Raw genomic sequence first — 21,822 nt, forward strand, 5'->3', positions numbered from 1 at the left:
CTGAAAGGGCAGGGTGAGCAGCCAGAGGGCATGGTCCGTATTGGAACTAACAAATATTAGCGTGCTGCAAAGGGAATTTAGGGATCTGGATAGGAAGTTGAAATGCAAGACCTTGAGAGTTGTAATCTTGGGATTACTCCATGTGTCATGTGCTACTGGACCCAGAAATAGGAAAATAGAACAGCTGAATATGTGGCTAAAGAGTTGGTGTAAGTGGGAGGGATTCATGTATCTGGATCATTGGGATCTCTTCCAAGGCAGGTGGGACCTGCATAAAAGAGGGACTGCACCTAATTTGAAAGGGCACTCATGGCCTTGCAGGGAGGTTTGCTAGTGCCATTCTAGAGGGTTTAAACTAGTATGGCAGGGATTGAGAACCACAGCAGCAGGTAAGGACATGAGAAGAAAATGGACTGGCTTAATAAACACAGCAGGCCTGTGAAAAGTGTATTGAGTAAGACAAGAGGGGAAACAATACAAAGGTGCTGAAAGACTGGATAGAATGTACAACCAAAATTAGAGTTCTTTTGTTAAAATGCAGGAAGTGTAAGGAACAAATTAAAGGAGCTGCAGGCATGGATTCAAATGGGGAACTATGATTTATTAGTCATGGCTGCAGGATGGTCAGGATTGAGAACTAAACATACCGGTTATAATGTTTACAGGAGGGATAGGGAAAATAGCATGGGGATGGAGTAGCATTACTGATTAGAAACAGAATAATGTCTATGGTGAGTGTGGATGTAATGAGGGGAAAGCACCCACTGGGCACCTTTATGGGTGGAACTGAGAAACATTAAAGGAAATAAAACTCATTTATACACCACTTGGTAGCAACTCAGAAGTGCTAGATTGTATAAATGGTGAAGGTAGGCATTATCTGGCAATGACCGAATAGTACTAATGGGAGATTTTAATGTTAACATAGAGGCAGATAAGCATCTGCCAAAAAGGCCCGAAATTTATAGTGTGTGTGTCTGTGTGTGTGTGTGTCTGGGATAGTGGTCTGTGGCAAAATGTCATGGATGCGACAAGAGGCCAAACAATATTGGATCTAGTAATGAACAATGAGCTTGTTTTAATTAGCATTTGTCATGAGCATTTGTCAAATAATTATCATAACCTGATCAGGTTTCATGTAGCATTTGAAAGAGAAAAGCAAAGATCAGATACTGGAATTTTGAAATTAAGTAAGGCAGACTTTAATAGGATAACGCAGAGACTGTCCACTGTAAACAGGGTAATTTTGCTAAGAGGTACAACCAGGGACAGTAGAGGCTATCCAAAGAAACATTTAATGCTTTTCAAAAGCAGGTTTGTGCCCGTGAGAGAAAAAAACTCCACCTCATAGAAAAAGCAGTCATGGACATCTAAGGAGGTAAGGGACACACAAGATTATTAGAAAGCACTGATTTTAAAAACTCAAAGAACAGTACAGATCCCACAGAATGGGACAAATACAAAGACTAACAAAGGGCCACAAAGCAACTTATGAGAGCGACTAAAAAGGATTATGGAAAGGATATAAAGGACAATAAGTAGAGATTTTAGTTATATAAAGGGAAAGCAGCTGTTTAAGAGTACTATTGGCCCACTAAAGGCTGAGAGTAGGCACATTGTCAATGACCATGGAGAAATGACAGACATGCTGAGTAAATATTTTGCTTCAGAATTCACAGCAGAAAAGGAGGATAGCTTATTAGAAGCCCCAAAGAAATTAAGAAGGTCAAAATAAAATTAGCTCAAGTATATAATCAATAATAGGGAAATGAATTGAACTGAAGTGACAAATCCCCAGGATCTGATGATTTCCATTCATTGCTTGTTAAAGGAGGTAAGAAAGCACATTGTCAATGTCCTAATGATGATCATTTAGCGCTCCCTGGATTTGGGAGGTGTACCTTTTTAGATTGGAAATATTCGAGGAGAAAGTGAGGACTGCAGATGCTGGAGATCAGAGCTAAAAATGTGTTGCTGGAAAAGCGCAGCAGGTCAGGCAGCATCCAAGGAACAGGAGGATCGACGTTTCGGGCATCAGCCCTTCAGGAATGAGGAAAGTGTGTCCAGCAGGCTAAGATAAAAGGTAGGGAGGGGTATTGGGCAGTGGAGGGAGGTCAAGGTGAGGGTGATAGGCTGGAGTGGGGTGGGGGCGGAAGAGGTCAGGAAGAAGATTGCAGGTTAGGAAGGCGGTGCTGAGTTCGAGGGATTTGACTGAGACAAGGTGGGGGGAGGGGAAATGAGGAAACTGGAGAAATGAGTTCATCCCTTGTGGTTGGAGGGTTCCCAGGTGGAAGATGAGGCGCTCTTCCTCCAACTGTTGTGTTGCCATGGTCTGGCGATGGAGGAGTCCAAGGACCTGCATGTCCTTGGTGGAGTGGGAGGGGGAGTTGAAGTGTTGGACTACAGGGTGGTTGGGTTGGTTGGTCCGGATGTCCCAGAGGTGTTCTTTGAAACATTCCGCAAGTAGGCAGCCTGTCTCCCCAATATAGAGGAGGCCACATCGGGTGCAGCGGATGCAATAGATGATGTGTATGGAGGTGCAGGTGAATTTGTGGCGGATATGGAAGTGTCCCTTGGGGCCTTGGAGGGAGGTAAGGGGGGAGGTGTGGGCGCAAGTTTTGCATTTCTTGTAGTTGCAGGGGAAGGTGCCGGGAGTGGAGGTTGGGTTGGTGGGGGGTGTGGACCTGACGAGGGAGTCACAGAGGGAGTGGTCTTTTCGGAACGCTGATAGGGGAGGGGAGGGAAATATGTCCCTGGTGGTGGGGTCCGTTTGGAGGTGGCGGAAATGACGGCGGATGATACGCTGGACATGGAGGTTGGTGGGGTGGTAGGTGAGGACCAGTGGGGTTCTGTCCTGGTGGTGGTTGGAGGGGTGGGGCTCAAGGGCGGAGGAGTGGGGAGTGGAAGAGATGCAGTGGAGGGCATCAGCGACTACATCTGGGGGGAAATTGCGGTCCTTGAAGAAGGAGGCCATCTGGGTGGTAGGTTTTGGAACTGGTCCTCCTAGGAGCAGATGCGGCGGAGACGAAGGAATTGGGAATATGGGATGGCGTTTTTACAGGGGGCAGGGTGGGAGGAGGTGTAGTCTACGTAGCTGTGGGTACAGAGAGCAGGGTGGGAGGAGATGTAGTCTAGGTAGCTATGGGTACAGGGCACCCTCCCACTCCACCAAGGACATGCAGGTCCTTGGACTCCTCCATCGCCAGACCATGACTGTTGGTGGAAGAGCGCCTCATCTTCCGCCTGGGAACCCTCCAACCACAAGGGATGAACTCAGATTTCTCCTGTTTCCTCATTTCCCCTCCCCCCACCTTGTCTCAGTCAAATCCCTCGAACTCAGCACCGCCTTCCTAACCTGCAATCATCTTCCTGACCTCTCCACCCCCACCCCACTCCGGCCTATCACCCTCACCTTGATCTCCCTCCACCTATCGCATTCCCAACGCCCCTCCCCCAAGTGCCTCCTCCCTACCTTTTATCTTAGCCTGCTGGACACACTTTCCTCATTCCTGAAGAAGGGCTGATGCCCAAAACGTCGATTCTCCTGTAGATTGGAAATATGCTCATGTCACTCACTGTTTAAGAAGGGTGACTGAGGGGAAACCAGGGAATTACAGACCAGTTAGCTTGATAACTGCAGTGGGAAATTATTGGAGTCTAATAAAGAATAGGGTAACTGATTACCTGGAATTTTGAGGTGATCAGGAAGAGTCAGCATGGAATCATGGAGGGTTTTTTTTTTGAAGAGGTAATCAAGACAGTAGACGGAGGTAAATCAATGAATGTAGTTCACATGAACTTCTGGAAATCTTTTGATTTAAGTCCCACAATGAGGCTGTTAGCTAAGGTGGGTGCCAATGGAATTGAGGGCAAATTATTGACATCGATAGGAAATTGGTTGAGTGGCGGGAAACAAACAGTTGGAAAATAGGCATCAAATAAGTATCAAATTGGCAGGTGGTGACTAATGCTGTCCCACTGGAATCTGTGTTGGAGCTACAATTATTCACAATATTCATTAACAACTTGGGTAATGGCATTAAAAAGTCAAATATGCAAATTTGCTGATGACACAAAGTTGGGCAGCATTGTAGACAATCTTGATTACAGTATAAAATTACAACAGGATATTGATAGACTAGGTGAATGGGCAAAGCTGAGGCAGATGGATTTGAATATTAGAAATTATAGATTATCCATTTCATACTGAAAAAGATTAGATCAGGGTATATTTGTTAAAAGGCACAAAGTTAAATCCAGTGGATGTCCAAAGAGATTTGGAGGTTCAGGTGCACTACTCTTCAAAATGCCACATAACAGGTACAGAAAATAGTCAAGAAGGTTAATGGAGTACTGACCTTCCTATGTAAATGGCTGGAGTATAAGTTTGTAGACGTGCTACAGTTAATCCAAACCTGAGTTTGACCTCACTTAGAGTACTGTGAGCAGATCCAGGCACCACACCTTGGGAAGGATGTTTTGGCCCTGGAAAGAGTTTAATGCAGGTTTACATGATAATATGTAGACTTAAGAGGATAAGGTATGAGGAGAGATTAGACAAATTAAGTCTTCATTCTCTAGGATTTAGAAAGTTAAGGGATGATCTAATCAAGGTTTTCAAGTAGTTAACAGGGAAAAGCAGGATAGATAAAGATAGACTATTTCCACTAATTGAAGTTTCTAGAATCCCAGGGCATAGTCTAAGAATTAGGGCCATGCCATTCAGGAGGGATGTTATAAAGCACTTCTCCACACACATTAGATTACTTACTTAGTGTGGAAACAGGCCCTTCGGCCCAACAAGTCCACACCAATCCTCCAAAGAGCAACCCACCCAGACCCATTTCCCTACATTTACCCCTTCACCTAACACTACGGGCAATTTAGCATGGCCAATTCACTTAACCTGCACATCTTTGGACTGTGGGAGGAAATCCGAGCACCCAGAGGAAACCCACGCAGATGCGGGTAGAATGTGCAAACTCCACACAGACAGTTACCCAAGGCAGGAATTGAACCTGGTCTCTGGCACTGAGGCAGCAGTGCTAACCACTGTGCTAATCACATATGGAAGTTTGGAACTTTTCCTCAAACAGTGGTGAACACTAATTCAATTGTTAATTTTAAATCTGAGACAATTTTTAGAAAATAGGTTTATAGGATAAGGAGTAGGCAATTCAGCCCTCTGAGCCTGCTCTGCCATTCATTGTAGTCATAGCTCCTTTTTCCTAATCTTTTTTTCCCTGTCAGCCAAATAGTTTTCTGTCCATCTCAATACACAATTCACATCTTACATGTTTTAATTTTACAAACTAATGTCTATTGTGAGATTTTTTTTGAAAGTCTTCCAAAGTCAAAATAACTAATTAACTCGACTAGTCACACTCACTCTCAAAGAATTTCAGTAGACCTGTCAAGCAAGATCTCCCTTTTGTAAATCTGTGCTGAATGCCTGATCCTGCCACTATTTGTAGTGTGCTCAGCTATGAATTCTCTCACATTGGCCTCTAGCATTTTCACCACTACCCAACAGACTGATTTATGAATTCTGGTTTTCTCTCCCTGATCACTCCCCTTAAATACAGGAGTTACATTGGCTACCCTCCAATCTTCAGGAACAGTTCCAGACTGTGTTTAGAATCCTGAAAAATGACAGCCAAAGTATCCACTATTTCTAGGGCCACTTTCTTTAGTACTCTGGTTTAGCAGATTAACATCCTGAAGTTTTACCTGTCTTCAATTCCCTCAATTTCCCTAATACCATTTCCCATGGAAGAAATAGGTGTGAAAAGGGATTACATGCTAGAAAGATTGTGAAATGGCTCCATGCTGGTTTAACTGAAGGTCAGGGAAAAGCGCACTAACTCTGAGGAGTAATATTAACTTCGAACAAGCCAGAGGGTGATACAAGAGCAAGTATGTGGGCAAATTTATGAAGTACAAAAATAATAGGACACTGATAATGGAGACTTATCATTTGCAAAATGAAAAACACCGCAGACATGGTCTTTGAAAACAAGAGTGCAAAATATTTGGTGAGATCAATTTGAGAGGAAATATTAGAGTCTATCTCATGTTAAATCACCAGATGTGGATGAAGTGTATCTGTTCTAAACAAAAAAAATCTGCAAGGGAGAAAATAGCTGACCATTTTACAATTGTCTCTAGTTATAGGTGTGATGTAAGATGAATGGTTAGATTGGAAATTGTCTTTTTAACTATAAAAGGCTTGGGTTGAATATTTACAAGTTAGTCAGTTCCACTGCAATAAAGGGAAAAAAACTGTCAGACAAATTTCTGAAGAACAGATTAACCATTCTTTGGAAAGGAATGGATTTAAATAAAAAAGGAATTCACCATGGATTTAAGAGAGTTGAGCTTACTGACACTGATTTTTTTTTGAGGAATTAAATGAGGTTCAGGTAATTAGTAAAATATATGAAATAAGTTCCTTTGAGCCAAGAAAGATTCTAAGAGCAAAGAAGTTATGCTGGAACTGCATAGTCCAGCTCTTTACCAGCTAGTTCTTCACACCACATTTAAGGAAGGATTGTAGTAGAAAGGATAGAGGAGAGATTTGTGAGAATTTTGCCAAGACTGTAAAGCTATAGCTATGACGCAAGATTGGATTGGCTGTGTTATTTTCATTGGAAGTAAGAAGGCTGAGGTTAGATTTAATGGTTCTGTATAAACTTATAGGAGGTCTCAACAGCGTGTATTGGATGGACTTGTTTACCTCAACGGAAATGTTAATGATTAAGGGGTATATATTTCAGGTAGTTAATGGTATTGTTAGAGGTGAGGTTGAGAGAGAGTGATAGGGATCTGGAACACTCTGCTAAAAGGATATTAGAGACAACAACATTTATTGCATTAAAAAAAGTAAAAGCAGTTGAGGTATTATAACATACAAAGCAAGGCAAGAACTTGAAAATGGGTCTTGACTAGTTAGCTCTACAAGAGCATAAGATATAGAAGCAAAAGTAGGCCATTCAGTCCATCTAGTCTGACCTGTTCAATAAGAATGTGGCTGATCTAATAATCCTCAACTCCACCTTTCCTGCCTTTCCCCCATAACCCTCGACTCCCTGACTGATTCTAAATGTGTCTCTTCTTGAATATACTTAATGACCAAGGATCAATAGCCCTCGGTGTAAAGAACTCCACAGATTCACATCCCTTTGGGAGAAGAAATTCCTCCTCATCTTGGTGTTAAATGTGTGACAGCTTCTGAGATTATGTTCTCTAGTCACACCCACAAGGGTAAATAACCTTTCCACATCTACCCTGTCATGTCCTGTATAAGGTCACCCTCCATTCTTCCGTATAGTACAGACCCAATTTCATCAACCTCTCTTCGTAAGACAGTCCCTCCATACCTGGTACCAGCCTAATGAACCTTCTGTATCTACAATGCCTTTTATCTTTCCTTAGATCAGGGGCCCACAACTGTTCACTGTACTCCTGTTATGTTCTGACTAGTACCTTTTATAGTTTTAGCAAAGCCTCCCTCCTTCGATACTCTATTCCCATTCAACAGGGAAGTGATGGTCTAGTGGTATTATCACTGGACTGTTAAGCCAGCAACGTTGATACTGCTCTGGGGATCTGGGTTCAAATCCTCCCACGACAGATGGTGGAATTTAAATTCAGTTTTTTTCCAGGTTGGACCGAAGGGGCTGTTTCCATACTGTACATCTCTATGACTCTAAAATAAAGGCCAGCATTCCAGTTGCCTTTCTATTTCCCATGGATTTTATGATTCATGGACAAGGACTCCCAAATCCATCTGTGCTGTAGGTCTCTGCAGTTTTTCTCCAGTTAAATATTCAGCTTCTCTGTTCTTCCTGAGAAAGTGTATAACCTCGCATTTCACCACATTATATTCCACCTGCCAAACTCCTCCTCTTTTGGTTGACACAGACATGGCAGGTTGAATATCCCCCTTTACCATGGGCTTCAATGATTTTATAATTCCAGGTCTTGCATATTTTACAAAAATCTGTCAAAGAAAACATCTTGATACCATCATATTATGGGCATTTTAGTGGTTACATATCATGGTAATTAAAATCAGAAGTTGTTCAATAAAACAAGGATTAAAATCCTATTTCACCAAGTAGTTCTCACCTGAGATTTCTGTTTCGTAACGATAACTTTCCTTGCTATGGATAAGACTGTCAGATGCTCATTGGATTACATTGTTTAGCTAAGTTATTACTGTACACAAAATGTGCATACTGCTTGAAGTGAATTTCAGTTCCTGTTTCTGTGGGTTTGTGAAGAGGGTGCAATCCCTACACACTTTATATCAAAAGGCATCGTAGGGACTTCATACAGTGAAAGAAATTTAAACTTTATTTTTATCATCAGTATTTTCCATTCTGAGTAGCAAAATTGAATTGTATTCAAAACATGTTTTTCAGCAATATTCATTCAGAATTTTACAGATACATTTTCTATATAAAATGTTTCTCTTGATTTTGAAAAATGAGAAATGAATTAAATTACATTAAAATTCTTTTGTTTAGGACCTTGTCATACTGAATGTAATAATGGTTGTGATGGACCTGGGCCCCAACAATGCATTGATTGTTTGCATTACTTCCTCAAGTTTAAAAACAATACAAGGTAGGTCAACTCAGTAGAAACCAGGGATAGAATTTTCTTATCCAAATGGAAAAGAAGTATGGATGTATGAGAGGAAATTAATTACTAAAAGTGTCAACTTAGGAAGATAACTTTATCCCAAAATATTCTCGCTTTCACCTGGATAGTTGGAAATTAAGTAGAGAAATCTCATGCAGCTGTTTAGCAAGGCATTCAATAGTGTATGGTAGCACTGGGAGTTTAGGTGTGCATGCACAATCTGACAGGAGAGGCCTTCTCCCCAGCAACAGAGCTGCATCTTAATGCTTGATTGTTCAAGTTATTTGGCAGACTACTTCATGCCAGAAATTTCAATGTGCTCAGAGAACAATCTGACAGTATCAACTGTCTCCTTTTCCTGCAAGGTATCAAAGATGTTATGTGCTGACCAATGCCTGATGGATATGGTCAAAGATATTTTTCAGTTGAAACCTTTCCATGAAAGATGGGTGACTTGTTACAGTCTTAATTCTTTTGAAGCAATGAGGCCAGACCCATCCTCCACAAAACAGAGGACAGGTAGTACCTCAGTACATAGTGACACTTGGTGTTTGCATACTTAGGGCACACTCCCAAGTATGAGGCAGCCCCACACAGAGGTGGCCATGAGAATGAGGTTTGGGATAATTATCACTCCTCTAACCAGGGTTTTCTACATGGTATCCCTCAGATAAAGTAGAAGGTGACTGCTGTGACATAGGCTTGGGGAATAAGCTAGACGTGCAGTACATGCCTGATGACCAGGATAATCGAGAAGGAATATTGTTGCCGCACACTTGGTTTCTGCGTCCATGTGGTGAAGCACTTCCCCAGCTTTTAGTGCATGCTCTGGCCCCTCTAAACCATAGTACCAGCATCTTCAGGTAATCTGATCTGATTCTGAAGGACTTGAAGGATTGGTCAACCTCATTCTCAAAGAACACGGTCTCACTCTTGACCCTGTTTACCTTGACTCCCAAGGCCAGTTTGAACAAATCATAGATGCTCACAGGCCTGTACATTGATGGGAGTTGGACAGCTCCTCAAATCCCACAGTATCTCAGGTAAGAATGAAAGGCTGAGTGAGCAGATCAACCTTTCTACTACTATAGTTGCTGCTATCTCAAAATCCCATTATTCGAAACCTTCCCCTTGACAGTATTGCTGCATCATCATTCCCCTTTCCCGAATTTACAGGGGAAACTCAAAAGTTTATGCTGAGGCTTAGTTAAAGAGCATTAGCAAAGCATTTAATTGTGTTCTCAACCTGCTAATGATCTGGTTATTTTGGCAAGGAAGTGAGAAAACTGCCCTCATTAACAAGATGTGGCCTCAACAATGCCCTGTATAATTGGATCATTATTTTTACAATTCCTCTCGTAACAAAAGACAGCATTTCCATTAACTATCTTGATGACATTTATACCTGCATATTGTGACTCGTGCACAGAACACCGAGATCTCTCTGTGCCTCAGAATTCTGCAGTTCTCAATTTAAATAATATTTTTTCTGCCAAAGGAAACAACATCACTTTTTCTCACATTATACTCCATCTTCCAAATTTTGCACACTTACAACTTTTAAAAATCTGTCTGCATCTTCCTTATGTCACCTTCACAACGTACATTCCTGCTCAACCTGAAGATGACAAAGATTACCTCCCATACCTTAACTCTCATCCGTTGAAGTTGTTGATGTAAATTGTAAAAAGTCATCACATTCTGCCAATCAAAGACCCATTTATGCAGATCAGCAAGCGTATTGTCTATCTATACTGATATATTACCCCTTATACTATGAGCTTTTAGTTCCACAATAATTTTTGATGTAGCACTTTATCAAATGGCTAATGGAAGTTCAAAAAGAGAATGTCAACAGGCTCCACTTTATCCACACTGCGTGTTACTCCTTTAATTTTTAAAAGCTTAACTTATTTTTTAATCAACCTATTCAGAGATGTTATTGCACACCTCTGGAGCAGATGTGATTTGAACCCCAGCCTTCCAGTCTAGCATAATAACACTACCACTGTGCGACAAGACAGCTCCCCATTACTCCTTCAAAGAACTACAATACATTGGTTAACCATGATTGCCCTTTGCTCTTTGAAATTATGCTAACTCTTCTCAATTACCTTGAGTTTTTCCAAGTGTGTGTAGCAATGATTTTTTTCGATTAATTCGAACACCTTTTCCGTGACAGATATCAAACTAACTTGCCAGTAGTTACTTGGTTTCTGCCCCCTTCTGCCTTGAATACCAAGAGTTTACATGTTACATTACAGTCTGTTTGAACTTCTCCTGAATCCAAGGACTTTGGACAATTAACACTGCTAATGAAGTAGCAGATGCATTAGTGATTGGTCTGGGATAAATCATTTTTTTAGGTTTGAATACTAAGTAACATTTTTAAGAAATTTGTGTGATGTGCCTCTCTTGAGGAAAGGGTGAAGAATTCCAAATCTAACGTTGGTCATTTGCCATGAATGCAGAACCTGTGTTCCTGAATGCCCAAGCGGATTCTTTGGTGATGAGAAGAAACGTTGTAAAAAATGCTGGTCAATTTGTGACGTATGTGTAGGAAGCCGGAGTGACCAATGCACATCCTGTAAAAGTGGCTACCACTTGAATGAAGAGACTAATGTCTGTATACCTAATTGCTCAGATAGTTTCTACCTCGATAAAGGTATGTTTTTAAAATACAAATTAGATTAAAGCAATAATTATATAAGATGATTTGAATGGTGATTTTTACAGATTGTTGGAATTGATCAATACCTCTATGTTGATTCCGACTATGACTGCTTGAACAAACTGATATTGCTTCTTTTGTTGTTTCAGTGTAGAATCTCGAGTCTTGAACTATCGATGCTGTCTCCTTTTGAGCTATTAAGTCTCATGTTGAATTGCCTAACATCTACTTCTAGACTCTTCTGTGGCTTTTTGATTCTCTTATCTTTTTATTGTTAATCGAAATATTTTTGGTGAGAGTTCTTCATTGGCTCCCCTGACTGCTGTTATGAATATCTGATTTCATAAGTGATACATTTTAGGAAATAACTTTTAATTTAGAAATTTAATTTTAAATGGAAACACTTGATTGAGAAACTAGTAAACAAAACTCTGGTAACTAAAATTCAAATGATTACTCTTATTTATTTTAAGGTAATTGCTTAAACAATTGCTGATCCATCTCTCAGCTCTTTTGGAGAGAGGATGTGTATAATTATTTCAATAAGGAATTTAAAGTATTAATATAGTAACCAGATCAAATAAGCAAATAATCAATTTGTAAACAAAGTTTCTGGGCAGAACTAGTAAGTCTAGTGAGAGGGCTAGAAATATAAACCTTTCATGTGAATTTCAAAATCAAATGTTGTTTTGAAGATGGTGCATAATTAGTTTAATTTTGTGTTTGGAACATCCCTGGTAAGCTACATTGCTATGCAGATAGGTTGCAGGGAACTACCATTTTGTGTGGTCTCTGTTGTATGTTTTTCCCACTGAAATAAGAGGTGTGCCAACTTAGAAGATTGAGAGAAAGCTCACAGCGTTAATTTTTAAAGGCCAAGAGAACACAGTTGTGTATCCACCATCATCTAGAACAAGGAGCATAAAAACCATGAGGAATTATTGGTGTTGCTGTACTGAGGTCACTAAACAGGAATAGCAAGTGAGCCAAAGTTTTTGGAATAAAAAGTCCAAGTGCATGACAAATTACATTTACTAAATTTACCTTGCAATATTAGAAGAGATCAGCAAAAGAATCCAAGGAATTTGGTGTCCTTGTTAAGACACTGAAGGTTAACATGGAGGTGCTGCAAACTATTAGGAAGACTGATGGAATATAAGCCTGTAATTGAAGAGGATTTACGAACAGGAGAAATGAAGTCTTGCTTCACCTATATTGGAGCTTGGTTAGACAACAACTAGAATACTGTGTGCAGTCTACTTATCTCAGAAAAGATATTATAATCATCAGGAAATGCAGTGAAGGATCACCAAGCTTGTTCAGTGGAAAGCAAGATTACCCATTGAAGAGAGACTGACCAAACTGGGTCTGCATTCTTTAGAATTTCAAAGAGTGAGAGGTGGTCTCATTGAAACTTACAAAATACCTAAATGGGTGAGCAGGGTTAATGTAGGTAAGATGTTTTCCTGGATTGGGAAGTCCAGCACCAGGGGCACAGTTTAAAAGGATGTCACTTAGGCTTGCAATGAGGAAACTTTTCTTTCCTTTTGGAGTTTTCTAACACCGAGGACTGTGGAAGCTCTGTCTTTGAGTATGTTTAAAGTCAAGATTGACTGTTTTCTGATGATTAGTGGTCCACAGGGTCATGGCGATTAGAGTGGGGGCAGAAGATGGAAAAGGTGTTCCATCAATCATATTATATTGAATAGCAGAGTAGACTTGACAGACTGATTGATTGGTTTTGTTCTGTTCCTAAGGTCTGAGAAAATTAGATTAGATTTTTTTAGATTAGATTAGATTACTTACAGTGGAAACAGGCCCTTCGGCCCAAGTTCACACCGACCCGCCGAAGCGCAACCCACCCAGACCCATTCCCCTACATTTACACCTTCACCTAACACTACGGGCAATTAACTTTGGAAATCTAAGAAAGATACTGGGATGCTGAGGAGAATTAAAGTGAATCCTTAAGGGCTCTCCCATGCACCTTGGCTGGTCACAGGAAAAAAATGAAAGAACCTTCAAGATTCTGGAAGGTATAAAAGAACTCTTGGGGGAAATCAAAGTTTTGCTGGAGAATACTCTGAACCAAAGTGCAAATAGAATAAGCAGCATTGTGATCTTCCACCTTCCTTCCTTGCCAGTGTTTTTTTCTGAGTTTCCCAAGTGCGCAGGCAGAAAGCTAATATTTGAGTTAAGATGTTCCGACATGAAGGTAAATGAAGTGATCCAAACACACAAGCCAATTCACTTTTCCTATGCTTAGAAGTGAGTGTTCCCACAAATCTTAGGGCTTATGCTGAAATAGTCTAGATCATTCCTGCCGTGTATCCAATAGGAAAGTAAAATCCCTTCTGTGAATTGTTAGTGCAATGAAGTTTCTGAAACACTTTGCCAACCATTGCTTCTCTATATTATTAGACTGGAAACCTATTTGTTTAGGGAAAGATATTTATTTACCTTGCAAAATTTTGCAAAAGATTTAATGTGCACGTGTGGTTAACAGTTTTCTTGGAAGACTATTCAACAAGTGGGTGGTATGTTTTCAGGTGCGTCTGGCAGTAAGTAGCTTTTGCACCAGTGTCTTATAAATTTTTCTTCCCATTCCCCTACTGCAGATCAGACTTCTGTCTTACCTTGTGTATTTCTGTTTCCTTCCAGGTGATAATATGTGTAAAAGATGTAGTGAGAACTGCAGGAAATGTAGTGCATTCCACCATTGTACAGATTGTAGACCAGGATGGAGGTAAGAATGTTGTTTGGCTTCTTCCTGTCACAAAAGAAAACAATAAGGTTATGTATATAAAAAAAAATTAAGAGACTCCCTGTTCTTGTATAAACTTCCAAAGTATTGTCTAGTCCTGTTTTCAGAATTTAACAGTGAAATGTAATTTTTGCTGGTATTAAGCAAATCTTTAGATTTCTAAACATTTTTTTTTGCATTTAATCATTTAAAATCAGATTTGTCATACTTGCCCCAAGTATAGTTTATTCAGAGGCTCAGTTGAAGAAATGCAGGTTTACAGAATTAGGGTTGGGGGGGATGTCAGCCTGCATGGCATGCTCTTCAGAATGTTAGTGTGACTTGATGGGCTGAATAGCCTGCTTCTGCACTATGGGGATTCTATGATTCTGAATCTCCAATTCGGTTATTGCCTATGGCACAGATCTCCATCTAATAGTTGGTTCTGACTAAGATAACAACAGATTTCTCCAATCAATTGGAGAAATTGATTCTCCAATATCCTTCTATTGATTACTTACATTGTCAATGGCTTACTTGGTAAATTGCAGTGTTATTTGCCCAGGATAATCTTAAGACTTTCACCTAGGTGATCTACCCTGGATGATGGTAAAGATAGTGCATTTGACCTCAGTACCTTGAATAATCTGCAAGTCATCCACGTGTATAAAATATATTAGCACAACTGTAAATAAGCCACTCTGTTTCACTTTCTTTAATTTGATTGCCTGCTCCTTAGATAGTCAGATGAGTTGTTATGTTCCGAATTGAATATAGCTAAGATAGCCAAGTTGCTAACACATGTCAAATTTAGCTCTTTAATGTCCAAAGACAAACATTCCACTGCATTTGTTTTGGGTTAAACAATCACTTTTTAAAAAACTTCAGAAATTTACGGTACAGAAACAGGCCATTTAGCACATGATGCTTGTGTGAATTTTTCTAATGGAAACACAACCATTAATGGGATTATCCTCTCTGTCCAAAACACTGTAATTTTCTCCATTTCAAATGTTGGCTCAGTGGTTAGCACTACCTCTTGGCAGGGCCAAGGAATCGGGTTCAATCCCAACTTAGGGGGACTGTCTGTGAAGTTTGCACATTCATCCTGCATCTCCGTGGGTTGCTCCAGAAAGAGTTGGTGATTTCTAATAATGTCATTTAACTTGTATAGGAAATCATCTTCCAGATCTCAGATGTTATATATGTTATCAGACCATTGTTTTTCAGTGATGTATTTTTCCTTTTCCTTACAGATTGCAAGGTCAAAAGTGTGTTTTCAGTTGTGAAGCTGGAACTTACTTTAATTCACTGAGCAGGGAGTGTGAAAAATGTCATGTATCCTGTGCAACATGTGCAGGTAACTTTGCTATTTAAGCCATTTTTTTGTTGTGAAACATAGAACATGAGAGCAGGAGCCAGTCATTTTGCTCTTTGAGCCTGATCCGCCATTCAATATAAGCATGATCCCTTTAGCCCTAAAAACTACATCTGATTCACCTTGACCACACTCAATGGTTGGCCTGAACCCATTCCTACAGCAGAGCATTCCACAGACCCATATTCTTAAACTGTGCTCCACTGTTCTGGACTCCTTGTTATCAACGAACATGTTTCGTGCATTTACCCTGCCTAGTCCTGTGGAAGTTTGTAGGTTTCTGAGAGCCCCCTCATTCTTCTATACTCCAGTGAATATAGATCTTACTGATCCAGTCTCTCTCCATACATCAGTCTTACTAACCCAGGAATCAGTCTGATAAACCTTAGTTGCACTCTCTCCATAGCCAGAACATCCTTCCTCAGATACGGAGACAAAAACTGCACACAATACTCCAGGTATGGACTCACCAAGGCACTGTATGATTGCAGCAAGACATATCTAGTCCTGTAGGCGAAAGTGAGGACTGCAAATGCTGGAGATTAAAGTCGAGTGTGTGGTGCTGGAACATGGACATGAAACAGGTGGTGAAGAAGTCAAATGCTATATTGGTCTTAATAGTGAGATTGGAGCACAGGACTAGGTATGAGAGTGTGGTGCTCGAAAAGCACAACAGGTCAGGAAACATCCGAGGAGCAGGAGAGTTGACGTTTCCTGATGTTTCTCCAGAAAAAGCCCTTCCTGATGAAGGGTTTTTGCCCAAAACGTAGACTCTCCTCCTCAGTTGCTGCCTGACCTGTTGTGGTTTTCGAGCACCACACACTCCTACCTAGTCCTGTGCTCCAATCTCACTATAAAGACCAATATATCATTTCACTTCTGTTTAATGTCCATGAGATTAGCTTGTGGGGTGAATATGGCAAGCTGGAGAAAAATGTTTATTTGACTAACTAATTGCCAAAGACTTTTTGTCGTTTTTGGGGATCTAAATTGGACCATTTACTTAGTGTAGGTATGCAAGTACGGTATTTTTCCGTCAAATGAATACTTTTTAAATTTAACAAAAAGATGTATGTGTTGATATTATATTATGTTCCAAGCCTGAGATGTTTAATTTGTTACAATAGAAGGAGTTAGGAAGGGGTGGGAATGAAGCAGCAAAATGGAACTATTCATGAGAGCATCCGGTCAATCCTCCAATTTCTCTTTTAGTCATTCTACTGCAATTTAGGATGAATTCTGTATAGGTAAGTATGTATCATTTATTTTAGAATTTGGGTTTGAGTTAATGGTATGTGGGTTTTGGTCTGTATATGAAGGTTTTTAATTAACTTGGAAGCATTTCTGTAACCATGGTGATTTATTTGTTAAATGCGGATTATATTTGGACAGAATTCCAAGTGTGTAATTTTTTTTTAAGATGTTATAGGCATCAAGGGGTATGGGGATAAGTGGAAATATGGCATTGAAATAGAAGATCAGCAATTCTATTTGATAGTGAAGCAGGCTCAAAGGGGTGAATAAGCTGCTACTCCGATTTTTTATTGTTGTAATGGGGTTTTCTTTTCTCTGGGTTTTTGAGTAAAGGAAGTATACAGTTGTGTGTTTGGCCTTTCATTTAGAAGGTCAAGGATTTTTTTTCCCCTTTTTGAATGGGGGAAATACCAATATCTGAGAGAAAAGCTTTTAGATTTCAATAGTTGGTTGGTTCACAGAGCCAGTTGATTCTTTTTTGTAAATGTTTTGTCCCCCTACTGGGTAACACTTTTTCAGTGCTGTGGAGTCTCCGGATGAAGTGCTGTTGTTGTGATCTGACCAGAATTTATACAGTTCTGTCTGTCACAGTGGGTGGTTCTATTTCTGGTTTTGTACTGTAGTGGTTTGTAGATAGTCTATTTCAACATCTTTGTTTATGGAATCAGTAGATGAATACCAGGCCTCCAGGAATTCCTGAGCTTGTCTTTGTTTTGCATATCCCAGAATGCAGTGCCATGAGGGAGAGCTGGTCATGTCGCCTTATTGCAAGCTGATGCCCATGTATTCTGGTGGTGGGTTTCCTGCCTGTTTATCCTATGTAACGTTTCTCACCATGGTATTTTGTATGTCACATTCATCCTGAATGTTGTGTGAATAGGGTCTTTTGTAGCTGGTGAAGTGTGGCTGTTCGTTTGTGTGCTGTCATTATTCCCAGAGTGCGTTAAGAGTATAGTAGTCAGTTCTGAGAAGTTTCTAATATAGGGTAGGGTGGTCAGAGTTTTGGGGAGCACAGTGTCTTAGTGTTGTTTGTGTGCTAGGCATCAGTGGATGAAGCTGTTAGGGTACCTTGTATAGATGTTCTTTTTTGCAGAGCTCTGGGGTGTTGGAGTGTGTTATAACTCATTTAAATAGAGTCTTGACACAGCTCTGCATATGAACTTTGGGATGGTTACTTTTATAATTAAGAATCTGGTCTGTATGTGTAGCCTTTGTGCAGACTCTGATAAGGAATTCACTGTTGTTTCTTCATTGGGTTATTCTACCAATATGTTTCAAGAACAGGAGTTGGTTGTCTTTCTCTTGTTCTCTGGTGAACTTGATCCTGGAGAATATGTTGTTAATAAGGTGGTGTGCTTGCAAGACAAGCTCAGGAATTCCTAGAGATCTGGTATTCATCCACTGGTGCCATAAACAAACATGCTGAAATAGACCCCATCTGCTGCCCACTAAGTACAAAACCAGAAATAGAACCACCAACCGTGACTGACAGAACTGTATAAACTCTGGGCAGATCAAAACAACAGCGCTTCATTCGGGGGCTCCACAGCACTGAAGATATCACCGAAGAATGGGATGAAACATTTGCAAAACAAAACCATCAGCTTGGCGAACCGGCCAACAACCCATCACACAGATCTTCACAAAAACTTTTTTAGGATTCGATTTGGCAGTTTTGCAGAAGACGTGGCTGAAGCTGGATGTATAAAACTGTTGCTCCTGATGAGAGGATATGGTCCTGAATTGTGAAGAAATATGTTGCCTCAGTCTAAGCCATTTAGTTTGAATTTTCCAGACCAGAGTGTTTGGTTATGACCCTGAAGGCATTATTTGAAGCTAAGAAAGTTTAAACTCTGGTAGTATGAAGATACCAGAAAGAGGCCACCTGATTCTTAAGAAGGTAAATTAAGGCTGTTAGAGGTGAAAGAAAAGGGAATTCTCTCTGGTGTCAGTACTAGAAAGGAATGTTTATGGAATTAAGGGCATGTATTTTACCAGGTAGTCCTAAATCTTTGAAATTGTTTTTGGATAAATAATTTGCTTCACTCTGTTCTTTTTTAATTTGCAAGCTTTGTGAAGGTTTGTAGCTCAGGTTGAGGTTTCGGGTGTAGATTTGCTCACTGAGCTGTAGGTTTGATATCCAGACGTTTCACTACCTGGCTCGGTAACATCATCAGTGGCGATCTCCAAGTGAAGCGAAGCTGTTGTCTCCTGCTTTCTATTTATATCTTTCCCCTGGATGGGGTTTGTGGTGATGTCATTTCCTGTTCGTTTTCTGAGGGGTTGATAGATGGCATCTAGATCTATGTGTTTGTTTATGGTGTTGTGGTTGGAGTGCCAGGCCTCTAGGAATTCTCTGGCATGTCTTTGCTTAGCCTGTTCCAGGATAGATGTGTTGTCCCAGTTGAAATGGTGGGTTTTTTTCATCCATGTGTAGGGCTACGAGGGAGAGAGGGTCGTGTCTTTTTGTGGCTAGCTTAATTTCTTTTGCATAATAAATTTCTGATTTGGTATTGAAATTGACCCTTCAGCATTGCATGTTTGCTTCAATGAAAGATGACCTCATTAAAACAAAAGAACAATACAACACAGGAACAGTCCCTTCAGTCTTCCAAGCCTGCACCACCACATTTTGCCCTTCTCGACTAAAACTGTCTTCACTTACAATCTATCCTCTTCCCATTTACATATTTGTCCAGGTGCATCTTGAATGCTGCTATTGTATCTGCTTCCACCACCATCTCTGTAACATGTTCCAGGCACTCACCACCCTTTGTGTGAAAAACCTGCCTTTCATACTTCCTTTAAACTCCACTCCCCCACCCCTCTCATTTTGAACCTGTGTCCCCTAGTAATTGATCCTTCCACCCTGGGAGAAAGACTCATATTTTCCACTCTATCCTTGCCATTCACAATCTATTAAAGTTTTATCAGCTTGCCCCTCATTCAACTTCCTGTATTCCAGTGAAAACAAATCCAGGTCTATTCAAACTTTCTTCATAGCTAAAATCGCCCCCCCAATACCAGACAACATCCAGGTAAAGTTTTTCTGTATCCTCTCCAAAGCACCACATCCTTTTGGTAATGTGGTAACCAGAATTTGTGCAATACCGTGGCCTAATTAAAGTTTCTATAAAGCTGCAGCATATCTTGCCTATCCTTATACTCTATGTCCCTGCCAATGAAGACAAGCATTCTATAGGTCATTACTGCTAAGATCAATACTGCTAAGATTTTTGCCATTCACTATGTAATTTTTTCCCCTGCACTTGACCTTCCAAACTACATCACATCACATTTGTCAGGATTAAAATCCATCTGCTATTTTTTTGCCTATGCCTCCAACTGATCTATATCCTGCTGTATCCTCTGATAATCGTACTCACTATCCACGGCTCCACCAATCTTTGTATCATTCACAAACTTACTAAGTAGACCAACTATGTTTTCCTCCATATCATTTATGTAGATCATGAACTTCGGAGGTCCCAGCACTGATCCCTGTGGAATATCACCAGTCACTGCCCTCCATTCCAAAAAGCATTATTCCAACACTACTCTCTGTCTCCTATGACTAAGCCTATGACTATATCCATGTTGCCTGCTCATCCTTGATACCATGTGACTTCACCTTTTGTACCAGTCTGCCACAAGGAACCTTGTCAAAGGCTTTACTGAAGTTCATATAGACAACAACTGCTTTTCCCTCCATCATCTTCACCACCTCAAAAACCTCGATCAAGTTAGTGAGGCACAAACTCCCCCCTTATAAAACCTTTAATGTCTACCTTTAATGAGTCCATTTGCTTAGAAATCCATATAGGTCTTGTCCCTGAGAATCTCGTCAGCGATAGGGAAATTATTGGAAGTGACACTCGCAGGTTTGTAATTCCCAGGATTGTCCCTGCTATCCTTCTTCTTAAACAGTGGGACAGCATTGGCTATTCTCCAGTCCTCTGGGACCTCACCTGTGGCCAGAGAGGATACACCGATGTCTGTCAGTGCTCCAGCAATTTGTTCTCTTGCACCCCTCAATATTCTGGGATAGATCCCATCAGGACCCTGGACAAATCTGCCTTAATACTTTTTAAGACGCACAATGCCTTCCTCAAGAGCGAATTAATTGGCTTAGAAACTCAACATTTCCTTCCCTGAGATCATCCTCCATCAGTTTCTTCTCTTTGGCGAATACCAACGCACAGTATTCTTTTCGGATCTCACCTACCTCTTGCTCCACACGTAGATTCCCTCTTTTGTCGTTGAGTGGGCTCACCCTTTGCCTGGCTACCCTCTTGCTTTTTACATTTTATATATTAAAAAGCCTTGGGATTCTCCTTAATCCTGTTTGCTAATGACTTTTCATTACCCATTTTAGCCCTTCTAATTCCTTGCTTAATATTCTTTCCTACTTTTCTTTTATCCTTCAAAGGCTTCGGCAGTTCCCATCCTCTGAGATGTTATGTATGCTTCCTTTTTCTTTCTGTTCAAGGTTGTAACATCTCCGGTCATCCAATGTTCATGAAACTTGTCGTACCTATCCTTCATTCTCGCAGGAACGTGCCATTCCTGAACTCATCATATGCTGTTTGAAATATTCCTACATGTTCAATGTAGATTTATCCTCAAACAGCTGTCTGCAATCAAAATTCTCCAGTTCCTGCCTAATATCGTTCTAGTTCACCTTCCCCCAATTTAAGACTTTCACCCAGGGACTGTGGTTATCCCTGTCTATGTGTATTTTTAAACTCATGGTATTATGGTCACTACTCCTGAAATGCTCCCCCACAAAAATTTTCACTCATCTAGTAGGGCTCATTTCCCAAAACTAGATCCAGTGTAACCACTTTCCTGGTTTGATTGTTTTCATATTGTGTATAGAATCCCTCCCAAATGGTCCTTACAAATTCTGCCCCATCCAAGCCCCTAGCATGTTCTGAATCCCAGTCAATAGAGGGGAAGTTAAAATCACTTATCACAAAAGCCCTACTGTTTTTGCATCTTTCCAAAATCTGTATCTATTCTCTCCTCTATCTCCTGGCTGTTGGGAGGTCTGTAGTATACCCCCAGCATTATGATTTCACCTTTCCTACTTCTTAGTTCTACCCATATTATCTCGCTGTACGGGTC

At 40.5% G+C, this 21,822-nt stretch overlaps 1 protein-coding gene across 4 annotated transcripts in view; it reads left to right on the plus strand.

The window, feature by feature from the left end:
• The window catches only part of pcsk5b (proprotein convertase subtilisin/kexin type 5b), a 375,643-nt gene that overhangs the window by 220,682 nt on the left and 133,139 nt on the right, over window positions 1-21,822 (plus strand). For all 4 annotated transcript variants that reach the window (XM_072585118.1, XM_072585127.1, XM_072585146.1 and 1 more), the window contains exons 15-18: window positions 8,532-8,631; window positions 11,121-11,314; window positions 13,982-14,066; window positions 15,320-15,423. In XM_072585118.1, the coding sequence (XP_072441219.1) occupies window positions 8,532-8,631; window positions 11,121-11,314; window positions 13,982-14,066; window positions 15,320-15,423 (483 nt within the window). The remainder of the gene's footprint in view (window positions 1-8,531; window positions 8,632-11,120; window positions 11,315-13,981; window positions 14,067-15,319; window positions 15,424-21,822) is intronic.

This window comes from Chiloscyllium punctatum, chromosome 2, assembly GCF_047496795.1.
Source record: "Chiloscyllium punctatum isolate Juve2018m chromosome 2, sChiPun1.3, whole genome shotgun sequence".
Lineage (NCBI taxonomy): Eukaryota > Metazoa > Chordata > Chondrichthyes > Orectolobiformes > Hemiscylliidae > Chiloscyllium > Chiloscyllium punctatum.